At 37.5% G+C, this 19,338-nt stretch overlaps 1 protein-coding gene across 1 annotated transcript in view; it reads left to right on the top strand.

The window, feature by feature from the left end:
- The window catches only part of LOC139720491 (uncharacterized), a 143,613-nt gene that overhangs the window by 85,780 nt on the left and 38,495 nt on the right, over positions 1 to 19,338 (top strand). The window contains exons 30-45 of the mRNA XM_071631845.1: positions 446 to 556; positions 1,759 to 1,869; positions 3,264 to 3,374; positions 4,818 to 4,928; positions 5,948 to 6,058; positions 6,948 to 7,058; positions 7,818 to 7,943; positions 9,126 to 9,242; positions 10,048 to 10,173; positions 11,017 to 11,142; positions 13,138 to 13,257; positions 14,926 to 15,039; positions 15,980 to 16,099; positions 16,545 to 16,664; positions 17,439 to 17,558; positions 18,462 to 18,581. Coding sequence (XP_071487946.1) covers positions 446 to 556; positions 1,759 to 1,869; positions 3,264 to 3,374; positions 4,818 to 4,928; positions 5,948 to 6,058; positions 6,948 to 7,058; positions 7,818 to 7,943; positions 9,126 to 9,242; positions 10,048 to 10,173; positions 11,017 to 11,142; positions 13,138 to 13,257; positions 14,926 to 15,039; positions 15,980 to 16,099; positions 16,545 to 16,664; positions 17,439 to 17,558; positions 18,462 to 18,581 — 1,875 coding nt within the window. The remainder of the gene's footprint in view (positions 1 to 445; positions 557 to 1,758; positions 1,870 to 3,263; positions 3,375 to 4,817; positions 4,929 to 5,947; positions 6,059 to 6,947; positions 7,059 to 7,817; positions 7,944 to 9,125; positions 9,243 to 10,047; positions 10,174 to 11,016; positions 11,143 to 13,137; positions 13,258 to 14,925; positions 15,040 to 15,979; positions 16,100 to 16,544; positions 16,665 to 17,438; positions 17,559 to 18,461; positions 18,582 to 19,338) is intronic.

The raw sequence follows: 19,338 nt of genomic DNA, 5'->3' as shown, positions 1-19,338 counted from the left end.
TAGATGCAGAGACAATTATTGTTATGATTTCAATCACAAGATACATTGTGTAAACCATGGTGATATTGGAAATATTGACAGACGGTGATTGTAAAAGTGTAGGACCTTGATCGTAGTAGAAAACATGAATAATGATTAACTTTTACCAAAATACATAAGTTAACTTCAAATCAAAGGAATCTATGTACTCCTCACAGCTGAATTTGGAGATAGCCGGAAACAAAATCAAAATTATGTGAGACATAAATGGATACCAAATGGCAGATTTAGACCACATTTAGTTGGAGACAACTGTGGAAGTGACGTGTAAGGAATGATGACATGGAGAATTTTCATGTCTTTTATTTTCTTTATGAAGGATTATATTGTGTAAATCATATGGGTAGCTTGTTGACTATAAGTCCTTTGTTGTGTATGTGTATGTGTTTATTTGTTTTCATTGCAGATAACTATTGTCACAGTGATCCATGCCAGAATGGAGGAGTCTGTATCTTGGAGGTCGATGGATTCAAATGTGAATGCCCTGCCAGGTTCCTGGGGGACTTTTGTGAAACAGGTATGGGCATTGTACTTCTCTTTTTTTCTACTTTTTCTTCTTCTTCTTCTTCTTCTTCTTCTTCTTCTTCTTCTTCTTCTTCTTCTTCTTCTTCTTCTTCTTCTTCTTCTTCTTCTTCTTCTTCTTCTTCTCTTGCATCCTACACAAGGCATGACAGCCCTTGAACATCTACAGTAGAATTTGGGTTTAGTTAAGAAAAAATTAGATATTCTGTTGTTGCAGCATGTGATAGCTTTGTGTACAGTGTATAACATAATTATATTACGTATGACTTCTAATTTTTTGAATTTCTACTAAAGTAAACTTTAAAACCTTTGAAAAGCCTTTCAGAAAGCCTTTCAAAAATCATGGGTTTTTCAATGAGATGCTAAAAGAAAACGGCAAAATCACAGAAGAATACATTGCAATGCAGGTGCACTGATCCCCCCCCCCCCCCCAAAAAAAAAAAAAAAAAAAAAAAATGAAGTATTTTTATTTTACTTGCATCAAGTAAATTAAAGATGATAGGGAAGACAAGAAATCATGAAGACTCTATAAAGATCATTTCTGATGTGTCATCACAAAAGTCATATGCATGTAGTGTGAGGAAAGTAACTGTTTTAGTTTATGGCAGTTCTGAACTCTTTAGATGCTAAGCTTTAAATTGATATATAATTTGCTCTTCTTCATTACACAGAGATTATTTTTAAGCAAAATTATTTCAAGATAGAAAACGGTAAAAGTGATAGTGCTGAAGTTGGCTTTACGTGCATTTTTCTTCCTTTTGTGATCTCTGACTTTATATGTGTATGTATCCTGGTATACATCTGAGACATAATACCTGATGATAGTTGCTTTTACAATTAAAATGCAAGCATTTTTTTTTTTTGGGGGGGGGAGGGGGAGGGGATATGACAATATGCACCACTGCAGCACATGTGCTCATACAAGCTGCTCTGTGGTCATGTATTAATCATTTTGATAGAATCTGATATAATTGCAGTGTCTGACTAGGTTTCATAAACATGTATATTTACACGTGCCGAGTGTTAGGCAGAATGCTAGTTTCAAGAATAATTGATACTATATATGAAAACAATGGGTAATTCAATGGGTAAATTCACAACAATTATTACAAATACATGTATATGACACACTTTGATATGTTTTGTATATTTGAGAGGATGAGTGTTAATTTTATACCCCTGCTTCTTCTTCCACAGAGGACTTCTGCTTCGACAAACCTTGTGAAAACAATTCCACGTGTGAACTGAGGCCCACAGGGTTTGAATGTGAATGCACCATTGGATTTACAGGGATGCAGTGCGGAAATGGTGAGTTCTTATGAATCTTTGTGCTATCTGTTTTATCATCTTATCTGATGTTATCTTTCTTTTTAACTTATTTTGCCGTAGTTTATCTTCTTTCATACTGATTTATCATATCTCATCCTATTTCACAACATCCCTATCTATTTGTTTTCCCATTTGTTTGTGCATTACCTTCTGTAATCATAGTTTTGTATTATATCCCATATAAGTATGTTTGACCAATGGGATTACTTGAATTTGGAAATTGTGACCGAGAGATGTTTTTCTCCCAACATCCATGCCATGGTATTATCACAGATGTGATATATCTTTTTGTTAGCACTTTTTGCCATACCCATGATTGCAATCGATAAAGGTATCGCTTGTATCTATTGGCCGTGGCCAAGTGCAACAGATGCACCAACGCCACATATTTGTGCACATCACACAATTATCGATAAATCAGTATCGCTTGCTATCGTCGTAGATCTGTTAGCCTCATTCATTTGACTGCCGCCGACTGTGGTTGTACTGCCTGTGTTGTAATATTCAGCACGATTATAAAATAAATATCTGCATGTTTGATGGAATACATTTTTATCAAATTTCAAGTTTGTCAATCGATGTGGGATATAAAGCAATTAATCATCTCCCATTTCTCAGGTAATGGATACAATCTAACACCGCCTTGGTGATCCTTGAGGTATCTATCAGACCTCACCTTCGGCTTGGTTTGATAGACACCTTGTGTATAACCTTGGGGATGTTAGATTGTACCATCACCCTCACAGTTGATGATTTGCTTATTATGCAACACCTTATTAGAATGTAGCTATCCGATTAGTTGATTGCCCATCATGTGACATTTAGTTAAAAGTTCCATCGCACGCTGTGGCTGTCTGCTGTGCAATTTTGTTTGAGCAAAAATAGATAGCGCATGGCTGACATCACCCATTTCCATTGACTCCCGAGTTAAACTCGCGATTGACTCGAAGTTTTTGTTCCATCGCACGGCATTGATGTCACAATAAACAAACAATTACAAGTGTGCTTACAAGCCTGTTCTTTTGTCACTCATTTTTGTAAACAACTTCAACCGATTGGCATCGCGTACATACGTAAACGGTGACCATGACTGTGGTGATACTCATTCGTCTTTCACGGAAAATGGTTGCCATTTCTGTGCTAAATTCAAGAATCTGTGTGGACCACATCTGTTGACGTCCGAGGTGTTCAACTCGGCTTCACCTCGTTGAATAGAGCGCTGCTATCTTTCACCTTGTGCAAAATCTTGTACCATTGCACTTGTGACCATTCACTATTTGTATGTTATCAACCCAGGAATTTGTCATGAGGAAACATGTCTAGAAAGTAAAGTATTTCACTGACTTTTTCATATTTTCTTTCTTTTTTTTTAGTTGATCACTGTTTGAGTGCACCGTGCCAGAACAATGCCACATGTCAGTTGCTTGACTCCGGCTATCTGTGCGCATGTGAGGTTGGCTTCATCGGAACTCACTGTGAATTCGGTAAGGATTACTTGCAATTTGCATAGTCATGATATGCTCATAACCTTGAACTACTTCATATTTTTAGTACAAGTTATTTTCTCTCTGCTCCTTTTCCATTTTCTTGTTTTTTCAGTATTAAATATATCCGAGTAATTGTTCGCTATCTTGTTGATCAGTGTACTGTAACACTTGCAATTCTGCCTCTGGCTGCATAAGAATGCTATGTAGTGTACTTGTTTGACAGATTATTGTGTTATGAAATTTATAAATAGATATACATTACAGTGTTGTATGTGACCATGCATCACAAAACCAACCAAAAGTCGCACGCCCTGATTTTGCATGAGGACTCAAAATAGGTGCAATGGGCAAACCTAGTCAATGTTGATTTTTTCATATTTTCTGAAAGAGCAATTTTTCTTCGACATTTACATTATCTTAATGTTTGGGATAATAAAGCAAATGAGTGATTGTTTTTCCAGCAGTTTTTCAAAAAAAAACCAATTGCAGAATAGTGTGATGAGATATGTCTTTTTGGCCCCTTTTCATTTTATAGAAACCCTTTTCGCACTCTCTACTTTCAACCCCAATAGCTCTTGAAAAGATGATGCTACTGCTTTGAAAGTTAGTCTTAGTAGTGGATAGACTTGTCTAATAGAGCATGCCTAATTAACCCGTTGAGGATGAGTCCCGAGTATACTCGGGCAAGTGTCTATGGGATATGCTTGTTGTAGCAAAATCAGCCCATCCTCAACGGGATAAAGCTTAATCAGATAATCCCTCATTGTTGTTGCTATCGAGTTTTACATCCTGTCTTTTGTCCCATTCATTGCGCAGAGAGTGGCTTGGTAAGATTAAGTGCTTGAATAGACCCCTTAGTTTAGAGCCTCTTTTCTCAGTACATACTTTGCCAGAGTGTGTGCTTTCTTCCAATATTTAAATAGGTTAATTAAGACAATCAGTTTGAATTGAGATATACATCATTTCAAAGCTTAAGATCTGTTCTTTCAGAATGTGTTCCTAAATCAAGATTTATGTCTGGCGACTTTTTGTTGGTTTTGTGGTCTCACACAATGATGTCATCATCTCGTCAATACATCAAAGTTATGGCAGCATGCATGTTATTACGGTTAGGATTGGGTCTATGTTTGGAGGTTGGGTTAGGATTAGGATTAGTTTCAAGATTAGGATTAGGGTTAGGGTGAGGGAAGGGTCCAGGGTTATTGCCCAGGGGGCAATTGCCCGGGACCCATTTGGGAGATTCCTTTCCCAATTTACTGTAATTCTCTGTTTTCTCTGTACGTGAATGATATCTCGTGTGCAAGACTTGATGTTTCTATGATACACCCCTACATCTCTACCAGTTGCTGTATGAGGTTTGAAAGTGTTTCGAATGTAAGAAGACATCATGCATTCTATTAACCATCAAGCTATTTTGTATGATATTCCTTGTCCCTCCAGTGAATTACTGCTTGAACAACCCTTGTGAGAATGGAGCAACCTGCCAGCTGGGCAACGAAACATTTGTTTGTATCTGCAAGCCAGGCTTCGTTGGAGATCGCTGTGAAACAGGTTTGTTGCTTCACTCTTTCCAAACTGAATTCACCTGCAAGAGAAGTCTTTCCCTTCCTTTTCATAAAAGCAATATACATCACTGTTTATAGCACTGTTACTGTTGATATATTTAAAAGTCTGTTGTTTACTCGATTTCCTAGATTTGGACTGCCTGCTCCATCAAAGTTTGTTGAATATTGATCAACTTCCATTGTATCAGTTTCAACTACCTTACCTATCATTACAAGATTATGCTTGCAGTGTTTTGTAGATGCTGTTGTGACGTGGATTTTCAAAAGTTGCCCCTGTGAAATATGTTTCAGTATGAAAGGTCAGAGTGAACAATTCCAGCAAATGATGTCCACTTCCAACAGATTACACACAGTAAGAATGTGGTTCAGTTTTGTATAATATGGCTTGATTCAAATATGAAGTTGTAAACCAGAGCCTGCACATTTTCTACTCCAGTCATTTCACAAGCTAGAAATTCATCTCTCATTTGTGACCGCCTGGCTCAAAACCCATAAAAAGTTATAGATTAGGTTTCTCTGTAATGGACCAAAATAGCCATTTGGTTTGACCGACCCAAATTTTTAAAGTTTGTCTTGCCTGGGAGAATAGTCTCTTCTTTATTTTCTATCAACATTTTGGCTTTTTTACGCAAAACTGAAATTGAAGTATTACCAGTTTTTAGTGGACCATATTTTTTCGGACAGGCGCTGCTTTCACTGTGATTTTAGTCAATACTTTTGCACGCTTATAGTGACCCTGATCTTTAAATCCTTTTTTTCTCCCCATTTTTTAACAAAGCGCCTCCTAACGCTCTTTTATTGCATCACTTTTTTCCAATTTCAACAAGTTATATGTCAAAAAGCTTAAAGCTTACTTTTTTAATAAACTATGTAGAAAAGTGAAGATTCATTCTGGCCTATGTTGTGTGGGTTTTGAGCTGGGCTGTCACATTTAGAGTTTCTTGCAATTGTTGATGTATCCATCGTTAATAACTCTCCCCTACTTCACCTCCTCTTTTTTTTCAGAAAACTTCTGCTACTCGCAGCCCTGCATCAATGGGGGCTCATGCTCCCTCCTCGTGGATGGCTACAACTGCAGCTGTGTCTGGCCCTGGGCGGGGGACAACTGTGAGATACGTAAGTCCAGCACACAAAAGTGTCTTTTGCCACATAGAGTCACACTAGAAGTGTGAAGTAAAGAGGGATGCCAGTTTTCAGGCAAAAGCCTGAATTCAGGCCCTAGTTAGTATCAAAGTTTATGCCCTTTTGTGTATAAAGTACCTCCATGAAGATGTCTTTTTAGGCCCTCTCTTTCACTGTAACTGGCATCCTTGAGGAAAGTATTTGTGGATTTGGCATGAAAAGTTACCAAAAAGTCTTTTACTCCTATCTTTTAATGCATACACATGTATCTGTTTATCCTGAAGTGACGTTTTTATGCAGTTTTTCGTGACATGTCTAAAATAATTTCATATGTCTGTTTTGCTCCATTCGTTTGATTTTGTGTATGTACTTTATTATTTTTTGTTATTTTTTGGTATTCATGAATTCTGGAATAATTAAACACATAAAAAAGTTACAAAATTATAAAAAATGAAGTGCTGGCTTCAGTTCATTATAGCACAACAAACATAGTCGATGACCCTTTTCTTTTATTCAGAGTGTATATAAAAAGCTAAGCATGTGAGTGGATATATGATAAAAAGATTTCAACTAGAGCAATATCATTGGTTTGTCGTATGATCTTGAATATATTTTTGCAATATCATTTTGCCTTTCTTAAGAGACCAAGACATGAAAGATGCTATGACAATTTCTCACTGCAAGTCAACCAGTGAAAAGCTATTAATATTTCTTTTAAACCCGTTGAAGACGAGTCCCAAGAATACTCGGGCACTTGTCTATGGGAAATAAGTGTTTTAGCAAAATCAGTCCGTCCTAATGGACACTTAATTATTTTTGTTTTAACTATTTATGTACAACTTTTTTTTCTAGTGATGAATATCTTTGCTTCTTGATCTTGCAGCCATACCATGTAACAGTGACCCATGCACTAATGGAGGGACCTGTGTGGCTAGTGGACCTGATTACACGTGTGACTGTAGACCTGGATTCACTGGGGATGACTGCTCCATCGGTAAGCAAAGACTGACTAACAAATTTACAAGTGTGATATGCTTTTGTCTCCAACATATTGTGTTTTGTTTTCAGATCTTTTGCACTTATAGCTGTAATATCAGTTGCTTTAGAAAAAGTAGGAGTTGTGGACAGTTATCCATGATGGCTGCTAAATCAAGCAGAGTACACAGAATGTTTAACATGTCATGATCAAGTGATATATTGACATATTGATTTAGTTTGTGAAATCATCTCAGCTTTCATACCCTCAAACCTCCATCACATCACTAAGAAATCTCTGTGAAAGTAAGTAGATTTACTACTAAATCCCCCCCCCCCCCCCCCCCCCCCCCCCCCCCCCCGCTCTCTCCGAGTATGACATTGTCCTGGTTATGTTCACAAGGAAAGAATTGCACTTAATACATGTTCATAATCAATCTATGACTGGCACATCATCACGTCAAATAATGTACTAAATTGTTTGATTCATAGGGTAGACGATTTAAAGATTGTCCTTATTTATTTGTTTGTTTGTTTAGTTTTGTGTGTGTGTGGGGGGGGGGGAGGGGGATGGAGAATTGACCAAGCAAAACGTATTTGTGCAAATAGAAGATTGGTATGAATGTAAGTCTCAATTTTGTTTGTTTGTTTGCTTGGTTGTGTATTGCACCCAATTGCAGATACAGTAATTAATATCTATTTCTAAGTTTAGTACTTATATGTATTTTATTTATGATCATGATTCTTTTGAATATTTTTTGTTTTGTTTTGATTGTAGGCTTTTACAATCCTTGTTTGAGCAATCCGTGCCTGTATGATGGCACCTGTGTGCTGGTCAATCAGAACACTGTCTACCAATGTGTGTGTACCTCAGGATGGACTGGTTACAACTGTGAGACTCCATGTGAGTATGTTTACCTATCTATAGAGAATTATGTAAGTTTTAAGGTGTTAGGCTGAGAGCTAGAAGAACAAGGGAGTAAATTTGCTCCACTTTGGGGAAGAGTGATTTGTGAGATTTAGGTGGCAAATCTGTGAGGATATGAGGAAAGATTTACACACACACACACACACACACAAATATATATATATCAATTTATGCCTACCATGTCATACCAAATTGACTTAGGTTTGTTGTTTTTATGACAATGAAATCTTTCTGTACAAGCAAAACTTATGATACTTTCTTTCTAATTGATTACTGGACATATTTCTGTGGGGTGAGATTTCTTAGAGTGCTGATTTTCTTCAATTAAAAGTGTGTACATTATCATCAATACTCAGTGAAGAGCAACTTCAGAAAGCCAAGTACATCTGGTGTGTAGTCATAAATGTTTCGAGACTTGAAATGTAGTGACAAGAACGGCAAGCCGTCTTTGTGGTCGAGACCCCTTCATGAGTGAAATGTCATTATGAAATTGCATTATACTGGCAATGTTTTTGCAAGGATGAGTGTAACCTGTAATCAGACCTATTCACTTATTCCAGCTTGAATACAATGAATACAAGTCATGTATTTTGTTTTATTATCATCATGTACAAGTTACATAGCCGTAGAAAAAGCAGGGCTCACAAATGCATGGAATTGTCTTGTTTAATCTCATTTAATTCGTATGCAACTCTAGAATATATAAATTATGCAACTCTTCGTATGCAACTCTAGAATATTTTTTGCAAGAGTAATTATGAATTCAGCTCCAATTTATACACACTTTGTTGTTTATTATAAAGTATTTGAGGATTTGATGAGTGTCAAATACTGTGTAAGCTGCTATTTTTGCATACAGATATTTTCACGAATGAGTAGACCATGGACATTTTCACAAGATGTTGTTTTCACAAATTAACATGGAGGCTGGTGTAAGTGCACTATTGCCCTAGTGCATGGTGACATGTTTTACGTGTTTCTGGTCCAACAGTGATTCATGAAAGTGGTGAAAATTAACCCGTTGCGAAAATAAAAGCTTCTGTACAGTACATTGTAAGTCAACAAACAAGAGATTATAGTTTCATTTTCTTTGATTGTTGTTCAGTATATTATCATTTTTTCTAATTTCCCTGTCTGTCTCTTTCTCTCTCAATACAGATGTCTTTGATGCTTGTGAAAGTTTTCCCTGCTTAAATGGTGGAGCCTGTTCTAATCACGTCTCCTTTTACACCTGTGACTGTTCCTCAGCTTACTATGGAATCGACTGCGAAAGTTGTAAGTAATATTTGACTATTCAAATTCGTGAAATTCTTTCATCGAGATGTTTTCATTGCAACTTGTTGACAAATTTCCCGACATCGACGTAAATAAGCACTGAATTGATCAGTGTTTTAGTAGTAGCCATGATAAAAAATCATGGGTGTACGTACTCGAGCAGAATTCGAACTTATGACCTCCTGACCTCCGAACAGGCACCATCTCCACTAGACCACTGAGCTCCTGCTCGAGTATGTACGCCCGTGATTTTTTTTTTTTCATTTTTATCATGGCTACTACTAAAACACTGATCAATTCTATGCTTATTTATGTCGATGTAGGGCAATTTGTCAATCCGTTGCAAAGTATTTAACTAATCACACGTGAAAGTACAATGCGATATCAGCATCCTGCTGTGCAGATTATGAGTATCTGTTCTTTTGAGTATTAAAAGAGTCCCCTATTTAATCAGTTTATCAAGCAAACATTAACTGCCTTTTTGTCCTGCGAGTTAACCTTGTAAACAGCAACCACTGGTGCTTCTCAGATAGAAAGGAACAATCATCACAAGTCAGCAGCTTGCCATTGACTTGCATAATAGTTCATTGTACTATAGTTTCTATCAATTTTTAATGATATGGGTTACTATACGTTTTGTCTGATACAAATGTGAGAATGCTTGCTAGTTTGCTACAACAGACTTCTTATAAAATCACAATCAAAATTTTGACCCTTCCACAACATCTGTAACTAATACTTTGTCTCATCATGAGCCTTCTTCAGTTTGGAATACTTTTTTTTCTTTGTGAATTGTCCCTCACAGTGAGTCCATGCTGGAGCAACCCCTGTGCTAATGGAGCAGCCTGCTCGACAGCATTTGCCACTAATGGAGTTGCTGTCTACCAGTGCAGCTGCCCGACTGGATATGTTGGAACCAACTGTGATGCAGGTAAGTACATGTAAAAATTCTCATCATTACGTGTTTTCAGTGCATCAAAAGTTGTGCATGCAGCAAATGTATATGCCTGCATGTGTTGATGTATAGTGTAGTTGGTACATGAATAACATTAGTTCCACTAATATCCACATGCTAATCTAGTTTGACAAACTTTTGTCCGAAGGGGGATGTGTTAAGGAGAATAGTTGAATACACATATTAACCCCCCCCCCCCAAAAAAAACACCTTTTTTCTTTTGTTTTTTCATAGTGCACCCATTCATTGTCATATGATTAGCCTGTGGGTTTGAGTGGACACTTGTTTGTGATTCTTACACCATACATTGCTGCAGCTGCCGTTTCCTTTGTCATTCACTCTATTGTTATACACCGTCTATGCTACCTACAGTATACTGCAGCGGCAGGGTCTCCCCAACTGAGTTGAGCTAATGATGGCAGCCTGCCCAAGTTCCTTCCTCTTCCTCCTCCTCTTCTTCTCTAGCTTTACTCTCCTTCTCCCGACCAGGATTTTGCCTGTCACGTCTGTCTGTTTATCATAGAGACTTTGCAATTGACCCATAAGGACAACATCGGGATCAAACAAATCAGTTCACTGAGATAGATTATGTCGATAGCTGGCATGTCATATAATTTATGCTAGTTTACACAATGTGCCTCTGTCAGTAGTCTATTATACTGTCTATTTGAATTTCTGATATTCAGAGCCCCTAATAGCACATTCTGTGCTTCAATGGTGTGTAGGAATATCCATCTATTCATATTCTAATATTGTACATTTCTTTGTGTCTGTCATGGTAGATGGGTATAATGCTCTGTGGAATTTTCTCCTCTCTAGTTGACCCATGTCTGAGCAATCCTTGCCAATCAGGAGGAACGTGTAACATAGTTACTGTCAACCAGGGCTTCATCTACACCTGTGACTGCCCAGCGTACTACGAAGGCACAAATTGTGAAGTCTACAGTAAGTCCGCAGCCACTGCTATGCATTGATGCTTTCTTTGTGGTGGCAATTATTTTTTATGCCTCCGCCACGAAGTGGTGCCGGAGGCATTATGTTTTTGGGTTGTCCCTCCTTCCGTCCTTCCATCCGTCCTTCCGTCCTTCCGTCCGTCCTTCTGTCCTTCTGTCCGTCCGTCCGTCCTTCCGTCTGTCCGTCTGTCCGTCCGTAATCAATTTTGTGGACAGCATTAACTAAAAAACCTTTTGAGGTATCCTAATGAAACTTGGCATGTATGTGTATGAGGGGGTGAAGTTGTGCCTATCAACTTCAGAGACTCCAACCCAAAGCACCTTCTGATCTGGAGATTCTCCCGCCTGAAACCCCTAGCAAACGGGAGACTCCAAGTTGATGTGTGCGAAGCGCGAAGTTCCTAGGGTTCTAGATGCTCTCTCTTGCTATCTAAGGCTTATTTCTTTAAACATACAATAGCAATAAGTAAGAAATCCTTTCCAACGGGAGACACAGAGACAGGGCGGGAGAATTGAAATCTCAAGCGGGAGAACAGGAGATTTTGCAAAAATGGGTTTTCGGCGGGAGATCTCCCGTCGAAAACGGGAGAGTCTCTGCAACTTTTGGGTGCACAGGTCAAAGGTCAAAAGTTCAAGGTCAAATGCTCAAAATTTCACTATTTCCCCCATATCTCTGCAATGCCTGAATATATTTTCTTGAAACTTAGTGTATACATGTACTACCCAATTAAGATTCTTTGGTGAGAGTTTCAGGTCATGATGTCAAAGGTCATATGAAAATGTTAAAATTTCACTTTTTTTCTCTTCATATCTTGGAAATGGTTCAAACTATCTTCATGGAACATAGTATATATGCATGTACTGACTGGCAGTGATTATCTAGGGAATTTTGGGTTCATGGGGTCAGGGGTCAAAGGTCAAGGTCAACTCTTCAAAATTTTACTATTTCCCTCATATTTATGGAATGCCTGCAGGATTTTTTTGAAAACTTGGTGTATACATGGATTACCCAATACAGATTCTCTGGGAAGTTTTTTTTTTTTTTTCCCCCAAAATATCAAAGGTCAAAAGGTCAAAGATCAAGTGAAAGTGCTGAATTTTTACTTCGTCCTCCATATCTCGGAAGTAGCTCAAGTTATCTTGAAACTTACAGTAGTATATATTTATGCATGTTCTGCCTGACAGTGATTCTCTTATGAATTTTAGGGTCAAAGGTCGAGGGTCAAAGGCCAGGTGAAAATGGTAACAATTTACTATTCAACACAGAAATTGCACTTTTTCTCCATACCTTGAAAATTCCTCAATGCATAAACTTATAAAGAGGTCAAAGTCAAGTAAAAGTCCTCAAATCCCCAAATACATGCTCTCCCATTTATCCAATTAAACCTAGGTCAAGGAAGGTGAACATTCAACGCATTTGTGACAAATATGTCATTTTAATATTTTGCCAATTACATGTATGTGAAACTGTCATCACCATTGTCCACATGTATGTACTATAGATATAGACCTATTAGGAGAATCATGCATTATGGCGGAGGCATACCAGTCGCCGTAGCGACATTTCTATAGTTTCAGTGTTATTTTTATTTACAGTGCAAGTGTCATGCCAGCAAATGACATTTATACATACATGTATGTACATGAAGGCATATTGATAGAAAGATGGATAGAAAAATGTGTTCAGATAAATAGTATAAAATGAATTGAATGAGATGCAGCATCAATCTACCTGCATGTTCTGTTACATAATTCAAGATGTGTCAATTTGTTGCTTTTGCTACCACCAAACTGCAAATGAGTGCAGACAGTGATAACGTGCTAGATTTTGAATTGCCATGAATGTCAAGAAGTCCAAAATAGTGTAAGTTGGCAGTAAAGAACAACAAAATTTTACAGTCAACCACCTTTTCCTTTCATACAGGCATTTTTATTCCATTCTGCAATAGCTGCTTTGATTTTCATGTGTGCATCTTTTTCCCCACAGCTTTTGATCCATGTGACAGCAACCCGTGCTACAATGCAGGAACGTGCAACAACCTCGGTGGTCACGAGAATTTTGTCTGTATCTGTCCTCCTGGTCTTGAGGGGCCCACCTGCCTCCAAGGTAAGTACACCTATTGTACTACTTACCGTATGTCGTATTTCATTGCCTTTTTTTTTGCTGTTTCTTTGTGTCATCTTCACTCAGGAAACCTCTTTGTTCACATGAAAACCTCGGAGGATGAACAAGGATTTTCCACATTTTGTCAAAGAGGACCATTTTGCGGTACAATGCATGGATATTCTGAGTTACGATTGTTTACATTGTATGCCTATTAACTCTTTATTTGCCGTGGTAGAAACCCTCTGTGTGCCACGTTATTCTGAGACACAAAGGTAGTCATGCTTTGAGAAAGAATTCTGTTTTTCCAATCTATATAACTTCTACAAATTTCTGTTAAGCTGGACATAATAGTGAGCAAAGTTGAAGAGGAATGCCATGCTTTGCTTTGATATAAATTGTATAATAAATCTATTTCTATTTAATTTTTTAATGACCAGTTGCTACATTACTGTAAAGGCATGACATTTGCACATGAAACCGTGAGAGGAACTTAGAATTTACACGCAAATTTAGTTGGGAACACCGCTTGATAGTCAATCACCACATACCGTAGAATGCAAGCTGTATGTAAAAGGAACAAAAGCGCGAGAAAAGCTTTCATTGTACCGCAAGATTAGGCGATTTATCGATCGTTTAAGCGGATTAGTGCGTTTGAGGAGAGTATGCGAAGTTGGCACGCCGTCGACTGAGTGGGATGTGCAAACATGGCACATAAAGAGTTAAAGAAGCCAGAGGATTTTGTATTTTTTATTTTTTTTGACAAGCAAGTATGGGACTGACTGCTTAGAGTTCTCTCTGAAGGGTTTGGACAATAAGGCTTTAAGTGCCCTGTATAGAATTGAACAAATTTATCGCACAGCGAGCTAACTCCATTTTTGTGAAGGTGAGACATTTTCGATTATTTAAAGCTGCTGAAAAAAAAAGAGAATGATTAGAAATATGGGATTTGCCTAATCATAACTTCAAGAATATTCCATGTAATGTTACAAGTGAGGTATCACTAGAAAGGTTTTATATTACTCTGTCGATGATGAACCTACTTTAAAATGTTTTAAAAATGGCACTTACATAGCTCAATTTGCAGTGAAAGTCTTCATAGCTCAATTTGCAGTGAAAGTCTTCAATTACAACAGATTACTACTGTTCTCAAGAGACTTGAATCAAGGACCTTACTATTGAAAAACCATGGTTATTACCACAGGGTTATAAAATGTCTTCAGTAACTATTCTTAATAGCTGTTGACATGAATAAGGAATGGATTGGCTTTGCAGTGGATCAGGCAGTCTGCAAGATGCAGACAAATGTTTGAATTTTAATTAATATACATGTTTATTTCTTGCCCTCATTTATCTGTCAATTTTTTGTTTGAATGTGGTCATGGCCCTTGAGAAGATTACTAGAGTGTTGTTTTAGGGTAAAGATTCAGAGAATTTGCAACAATTTGGGTTCATCACCTAGACTTGTGAAATACAAGATTATAATCAAACCCTGTTCAGAGGGGATTAACGAAGTGATACATTATATCAATGTTGTCTGTCCATGCAATGATCATGATGTAAACCAAATTACATACAAATAGAAGCATTCATATTCTGCATCTTGTGCCATTATGAGGTCAAAAAGTCACTTTTTTCAGCCTATTTTTATTTCACCAATATGTGTACTAGTCTCAAATCCCTGTGCCAGTTCACCTTGTTTGAATGGAGGAGCATGCACCAACTATGTTGCATACTTTGAGTGTACTTGTCCTGTTGGGTACAGTGGTGACACTTGTAATATCGGTGAGTCTAAAACTATATATATTTTTTTTCATTCCTTTCTTATTGTCATCTGGGCCCCTATTCATAAAACTTGTAATCAGTGACATGTTGTGATAGTTGTTTTAAGCTACTGAAATCCTTGCATCTGATTGGCTGAGAGCAAATTTGTCATAGAAATGTGACAGCTGTCACAAATAACAAGTTTTATGAAACGGGGGCCTGATCGGTATTGTTGTTGTCACTGTTATCACTGTAGGCCAAACTGTCATTATGATAATAATAACTGCTGTTATAAGTACAAGTATTATTTATTGTTAACCATCATCAATTGTAGTAGTAGTAGTAGTAGTAGTAGTAGTAGTAGTAGTAGTAGTAGTTGTAGTAGTAGTAGTAGTGGTTGTAGTAGTAGAAGTAGAAATAGTAGTGAATAGTAGTGGTAGTAGTAATAATAATAATAGTAGTAGTTAGTAGTAGTAGTAGTAGTAGTAGTAGTAGTAGTAGTAGTAGTAGTAGTAGTAGTAGTAGTAGTAGTAGTAGTTAGTAGTAGTACAAGTTGTAGTTAGTAATAATAATAATAGTGGTAGTAGGAGTAGTAGTACAGTAATAGAAATATCATTAGTGGTAGTATCATTATTCAAAGCTGTCAACTAGTGCTGATTTTCAGCAATTTCTACTGTAATTAGAGAAGAACACTAAACATTACAAGCAAATTACTCATTTTTGAAATCATTGTCTGTGATATATTCTATTACACTGTTAAGGATTACTGATTTTTAGCCATCAAATTACTGAAAGACTTTATGTCTCCACAATTGAACTTGATGAGTCTGTTTGAATGTGAGACCATGATTAATATCGCTGATTTTAGCATCAATGCTAGAAGTAGTACCATCGTGGTTGTCTTATTGTTGTTGTACATTGCTGCTTTGGTAAAGTTATTTTCCCCCCTTCCATGTTGCAGTGCAAGACCCTTGTACCAGCAGTCCGTGCCAGAATGGGGGATACTGTCTCCAGGCTCAGGGTGTCTACAGCTACACCTGCATCTGCCAAACTGGCTACACTGGAACCCACTGTCAAACATGTAGGTAGATTTCATCTCAAAAGTGGAAAAGAAGGTCGTGTGGCACTGACAATTGTAAGGATAAGAATATAAACAACTGTAACCACAAAATACTTCAATGGAAAGAATTGCAAAAAAAAAAAATGTAGTGGCAGCCACAGTTTATTGTACAAATTCATTTTCATTGGGAAAGCAAAATACAATCATAGAATTACAAAGTGACTAAGATTTCAAGAGAGTGTTAAGACAGTCCATGTGGTTGTCCCAGAGTAATTGATACATGTTTGATTTATTTTGAATATATTACATATATATCCCAGGGAGATGTTGTATTATAATGAAGCATTTGAAAGAATAACAGATACGATATTCCCTGTTGCAATACTAATAGCTGTGGTAATTGTGACCCTTGAATTAACCATATTCTGCATACATTTCTGTCATTTTATTTTTTAATTCCCTGCAGTATTGAATCCGTGCCTCAGCCTCCCGTGTGAAAATGGAGGTGTGTGTACACACATTGCCACGCAGTACGCATATCAGTGCGTGTGTCCGACTGGCTATGATGGGGTCAACTGTCAAATACGTAAGTACATGAACTTTGACCTCTTTCAAATCAAGTCTTCGTACTCAGCTCGCATTCTTATTTCAGTACCATATGGATTGAGTTCTTTGTGTGTATGTGTGTTTGGTTGTGTTTGTCCAAGTACATTGTATCTCTGAGCCCCTCCCTTCTATTAGATCACCTATCAAATACTGTATCAATAAGAAGATTGTTAACTCCGCCAAGGAAGGAGGTTATGTTTTCATCGGCGCTTGTTTGTTCGTGTGCAAAATAACTTGTAAACTTGTGAACGGATTTTGATGAAACTTACAGGAAAGGTTGAAAATGTTAAATTTTGGTAGTGATCGGGGAATTTTGATGGATTTTTTGAAGGATTTTCAGTATTTTGGCAGGTGGGGTCAATGAACTTATGGGAGTTCATGCAGTGCATTTTTGAGGTTTGCATATGCGCACTAAAGTTTGTGCTTTGCTCAGGCAAGGTGCCACGCAGCTAGAAGCTGGTTTTGCTAACGTAACAAAAGGCTTCTGTATTGGAAAATCAGGTGATTTTCAACATGCATACATAGAAGTTGTGTATGGGTAGAAATCATTGATATCTATGGAAGAACAAAGATCAGTGGTGGAAACGAGCTGCTTGGCAGAGGTCTGGGCTCTCAGAGTGCTTCTCTACTTTTTCATGGTATCAATCTCCTGTGGGATCTGAAATGGGACTACTGAACACATTTTTTAATATTTCTCTCATTCTCTCTCATTGGCTAACATTACTGGTTTGTTTCATCTGGTGACCAATGACAGGGCTTGATCCATGTGATGCTGATTACTGCCAGAATGGAGCCAGCTGTGTTGCTCTCACTACAGGCTATGGCTACATGTGTGCCTGTACGGAAGGCTTTACTGGTGTTCACTGTGATATTGGTGAGTGAATTCTTCCTTGACCTACTTCTGACCCATATCAGGTAGATACAAATGTACTTGATATTTCATAGTTGGTGCAAACCCCCGAAAAGGACATATATGGGATACCCCATAACACCTTAGCAGCTGTCCATGAGAACTTTGTTGAATGCAATTATTGCTGAATCAATTGAATGCTGGTGATGTATATGTGTATTAACTAAAATAAAGTCATTATTCTCTTCTATGAATTGAAAATTTGTGTAACGTAACTTGCACATGTTTTGTTGTTTGTTTGTTTGTTGTTGTTGTTGTTGTTGTTTTGTTTTGTTTTTTTGAGGGGGGCAATAATGAGTGGTCGTTTGTAGAGCTGTCGGTTTAAAGCTCTCATGAAATAAAGTGACTTGCTTCCTGTGTTTGCATGTGCGTTTGCGCTGGCCTGATTTGAATTAATAATGTCAAAATAAACTCCAATCATTCTGTTTCAGCATTTTGTATGTGATATATCATTGACCAAAACACATAACATCTAAAGGGTGGTCTGTTATGGTTTTCATTTTCTTGTTTATTCACAAACTGTGTTTAACTACTGTATATGCTGAATATTTCGCGAGGTTTTTATTTTCGTGAATTTCGCAAGTCGGGTGCTATTTGCGAAATTAAAGACACACAAAAATATTGACTCTGATCCCGATATGGATGCGAAGTACGCATGTACATTTCCCCCTTCAGTACCAGGACTCCACGATCATGAATTTAACCTCTCGCAAACTTGTTGGGAATCCCTGATTTGCGAAAATTTCGACCCGCGAAATATATGGCGTATAGAGTCAAATCCATTGCTCTGAAAAAAGCTGTTTGCAGCAGGGTTCTTGTCTCTTTTTCAACTTTTCCTATTGTGTTTTCTGCTCTGAAATCTTCTAGAACTGAGCCCGTGTGACAGCAGTCCCTGTGTGAATGGAGGAACCTGTTACCGATCCCCATCCAGCTATGCCTACTACTGCAGCTGTGTCCTGGGTTATGCTGGAACTAACTGTGATACACGTAAGCCCAGAGTGATATCTTATTTGATAATCTCTTGATATCTAATGTCATGTTAAGGGAAAACAATACAGCTGTGGGTGTCTCAATTATTGCCACAGTTCTGTGGCTGTGATCTTTGTGTGTAGGTTTTGAAGGCATAACTAAGAATTAACCTTCTTTCCATCAGAGAGTTTATTGGATTGCATGAATTCGATTATAATGAGAAGCATGGCAACCCATTTCATACCAATCAGAGGAAACAAGGAATTAATCTCATTTTGAGTGTATATTTGGATAGGTACAAGTATGTTCATATATAATTCATATGATTTCTGTATTTCATGCTACATGTATGTTCAGGTAGATAAATGTAGATAAAATAGATGAATGTCTGTATAACCTCTGCAAGTTTTTGTATCAAATCATCGTTACAATTAATGAAGAATATTCATGGATATACCACATTCATCACTTTTCTTTAATTTATACTGTAAGTTTATAGGCGCAATAGTTGTGTTCAGAACTTGTCAGTAAGAACAATATTAGTACAATGAACTAATAGTAGTAGTTATTCGGGGGGGGGGGGGGGGACTTTTTGTTTGTTTGTTTGGTTTGGCCTCTTTCCAACATAATCAAAGCATTGCATTTCTTGTGACATACTGTAACGAGGCATGAAATTTTCGCGAATTGGAGCCGACGGCCTTTTTCGTGGCAAGAAATTTTCGCAAATTGTCACTTGCGTTCAATGCATATAGTGTAGATAAGAAATTTCGCGTGC

Source organism: Diadema antillarum, unplaced genomic scaffold, assembly GCF_040938485.1.
Source record: "Diadema antillarum isolate AM-2024a unplaced genomic scaffold, OU_Dant_1.0 scf00000128, whole genome shotgun sequence".
NCBI lineage: Eukaryota > Metazoa > Echinodermata > Echinoidea > Diadematoida > Diadematidae > Diadema > Diadema antillarum.
This window is presented reverse-complemented; position numbering and strand designations above follow the sequence as displayed.